At 29.5% G+C, this 3,646-nt stretch overlaps 1 protein-coding gene across 1 annotated transcript; it reads right to left on the bottom strand.

Moving 5' to 3' along the window:
- Nucleotides 1-364: 364 nt before the first annotated feature.
- On the bottom strand, nt 365-1,491 carry LOC105119776 (uncharacterized). Its single transcript, XM_011017959.1, has 2 exons — nt 1,242-1,491; nt 365-1,135 (listed from the first exon to the last, which is right to left on the bottom strand). The coding sequence occupies exons 1-2, from the start codon at nt 1,299-1,301 to the stop codon at nt 536-538; spliced, it is 660 nt and encodes a 219-aa protein (XP_011016261.1). The 5' UTR covers nt 1,302-1,491; the 3' UTR covers nt 365-535.
- Nucleotides 1,492-3,646: the final 2,155 nt, after the last annotated feature.

The following is a 3,646-nucleotide window of genomic DNA, read 5'->3' on the forward strand; positions in this document are numbered from 1 at the left end:
TATATTCTTAGTATTTACTATACATGAACTAAAAATAAATATTTTTATTTTTAAAATTTAATATTTATTTACTACAACTCCTCATTAAAAAATCATCAGAAAAACCTAAATCCCACAAAAATAAATTTTTTTTGCAAGAACTCACCAACCCTCTGTACCCTTAGTTATTAAAATTAAAAAATTAATATAAACATATAATCATCAGTTATGAAAATTAAAAGATTAATACACATGTAATCATCCATTATTCAAACTATCAAAAACTCCAGCTACTTAATATTCTCAAGATGCTTAATATTCTGGATTCTAGAGTATTATCAATTATGAACATGACATCAAGGAAAAAAATAAAGAAATCTTTGAATGAAATTAAATGAGCGATACTTTCCATCCAAAAGGCATGATAATTAATCCACATCCAATTAAGTACAACTATATTTTATTTTAGTACATGCATACTCCATTTAGGTTTGGGAACTACTACTCATTAAGTCTCTGGACTCTCGTCACTACCTTTGTGTTTCTCGTAATTACATCAAGATTTTTGTTCACGAAATACATGTTCCTCACCTGATTTTCGATCGATATGCTTAATCCAACGGCTAGGACCACCTTTTGAACTCTCATTCCCACCATTACTCCCTATATGAGCCATATCCAATCCTTGCCCAACAGGCAAATACACAGTTTTAACAACACGTGTCCCTCTCTCAAGCACCCCATGCCATTTAAACCCAGAAACAGACTGTTGAAAGGCATTCTTGCACGCCAACACGGCACCTTTATGGCTCAACTTAGCAAAACTTAAAACCCTAACAAAATCCCTCCGCCTACAATCCGCCACCAGAAAATCCACCCCCACAAGCCCTGCCATCACCTCTTCTGCTTCTCCTACCAGCACCTCTGTCTGCCTCATGCCGACGCCATGCATGGCCTTTACATACTCCGATCTAGACCCTTCATCTGGGACTACACACACATGTCTTCCACACGTATGCTTAGCCGCCACGGCTAGGCCGATGCTCGTCGCTATCGGGCCAGCCTTGGACCAGGATTCAACTATTAGCTTTGCGTTCCAACCGGCAGCCATGGCCGAGAGAAGTTCTGCTACACTCGATCCTTTAGAATCCCCACACTGCAAGAAAGATTAAAAAAATGAAAAATAAGTAAATTAAAAATGAAATTAATAGAGAATAGACATAAAAAGTAGAGTTGCGCGTTTAAGGTCGGGATTTTCTTACTGTTTTGACAGTACAAACATAAGCTTTCAAAGCTGTGTCTGGGGTCCAAACCAGCTTCATAATCTCTAATTTACTCTGATCTCCTAGTATTTCTTTCAGCTTCTCTCCTCTACGTTTGGTGTTCTTTCTGTGGGGTGTTGGGTGTTGAGAGTTGAGAATTGAGACTGAGTTTTTGGTGGAGGCGTTGGGTCTCTAAAGAGTCTGAGAAATATCTACGAACCGCGTTAGATCTTAACCCCCCCCAAAAAAAAAATATATATATATATATGGGGTTGCATATATAATCCAAGAATATACTTTTGGCAATTGCTTAAATAGTAGCAATTTAGCTGAAATAATAAATAAATAATAATAATCATCTTGCATGGTTGTAATTAATTAGGATCACTGCGAGCTTAAGACAGTTGTTGAAACTAGTGGGGTCAGAAAATTTACTTCTTTTTTATTTTTTTTCTTGCTGATTAAGCAACGAAATGGATAGAATTGCCAGCGGTGCATGTTGAAGTCCTCCGAACAGAATATAGCCACCTGTAACAAGCTAACCTCGCCACGAAATAAAGAGGCGAAGTTAAGTTTACTTGGATGAAAACTAAATTCTTTTGCTCTTCAACATTGTACTAAATAAGAGATCGGCAATCCGTGCGTTTGTTTTATAGAAATTGATTTTTGAGAAATTATTTTTTTTATATTTAATTATTATTAAAAAATTAATCAATGAAAAATATTGTTTATTAATAAAAAATACTTTATTGTTAAAAAAATTATCTTGATTTTTGAGAAAATATTTTTATTTTATTTTGAATAAAAAACAATTTTTCAAAGTTGTTAAAAATTTAAAAATATCATATTATTTTTTTATTATACCAAATTTGATATTTAAATTTTTGACTACTATCTATTTTGTTTGATTTTTTAAAAAATTTAATTTAATTTAATTTTTATATTAACTTTAATCTTTATTTTTATGATTATTATTTATTTTTTTCTTATAATTCTTTAAATCAATAGCATACAAATAACTTGATTAAAACTAATTGATAGGTTGTAGTTTTGCTCTTTCTCATATTCTCTCTACTAGAGTTAATCTCCTATGGTTAGTTATTTGAACTCAAATTAATATATCTTAGGTTATTAAGAGGGTAGCCAATTTATTACCCCCTACATTTCTTTCTTGGTATTTAATGGAGGGAAGGAAGAGGTCGTTGGCAGAAAAAATATTATAATTTTCATTTTTATTTTAAGCTATCGAATTAAGCAACTTTTCAATTTCTTGTTAGCATTTAATTTCTGTTTATTTTACAAATCAAACTGCTAATTAAAAAGATAAACTATCCAAATAGTACTTTTGTATATATGATATGATACCAAAAAAAGACATGTCTTCTATCTAGGTATTTTAGAATAATGGTTCATTTTATAACAATTGACAATTATTATTTGTTTAATGCAATGTGGTTAAGTTACCAATTCCCTTCGCTGGCGACGTCCTAAAATTAAGGCTGTTGTTTCATCGAGCTTCAAAAACTAACCAAAAAAATAAACAAAAGTAAACAATGTGGCATAATTAGCATGCATGGTACTGTGAAGCTTGTTACATGTCATTGTGAAATTTAATAGTATTAATAATTAATAGAAAAAAATAAATGTCATCGTAGACTTTAACACTAGATTTTTTTTAAAGTATTGTTATGATTTTTTTTTAAATATTTTTTATTTAAAAATATATTAAAATAATATTTTTATTTTAAAAAAATTATTTTTAATATAAGTAAATTAAAATGTTTTAAAAACATCAAAAAAAATATTAATTTAAAATAAATAAAATAATAAAATAATTTAATTTTTTTAAAAAATACTTTTAAAATATAAAAACAAACAAGACTTATCTTTGATCGTCGTTTAGGATATAGCAAAGCTTCATTAATGTTTTTCTTTTCTTTTTTTATTGGTTTATTTTCCTTCTTTTTTCTTTCGTTGTCATTTCTTTTCTGTGTGAAGAATAAAACATAACAGCAGAGGAGATCAGAGGAAGCTATGGGCATTTATTTATTTGCTAACAAATATCGAATTGAAGAGATTGGGAGGGTTTTTTTTTTGGAACGGATCGTGGTTTGGAGAGTGACATATTGAAAAGGGATTCTGATATATTTTGGTTATTGATTTTTTTTTTCATTCTTTTAAGGATATTGATAATAATAATAATAATAATAATAAACGATTCTAATGAGTGGCAATTACTGGGTTTTGGTTATTATAAAAGACTACAAGTTATGCATGCAATTTCTTTAATCAATCATTAAAAAGTGTCAATCTCATAAAAAAAAAACACTTAAATAGTTGAAGTAAACCATAATCAAAACATTTCCAACAATTAGACCAGCAATCTACTAAAATAAGATGGAAGT

This window comes from Populus euphratica, unplaced genomic scaffold (assembly GCF_000495115.2).
Source record: "Populus euphratica unplaced genomic scaffold, PopEup_1.0 scaffold3530.1, whole genome shotgun sequence".
NCBI lineage: Eukaryota > Viridiplantae > Streptophyta > Magnoliopsida > Malpighiales > Salicaceae > Populus > Populus euphratica.

Bases quoted from the DNA above. Each gene is read 5' to 3' on its own strand.
- LOC105119776 (XM_011017959.1), bottom strand. From the start codon at position 1,301: ATGAAGCTGGTTTGGACCCCAGACACAGCTTTGAAAGCTTATGTTTGT. The intron at 1,136-1,241 runs GTAAGAAAATCC...TCTTTCTTGCAG, and splicing joins ATGTTTGTACTGTCAAAACA to TGTGGGGATTCTAAAGGATC.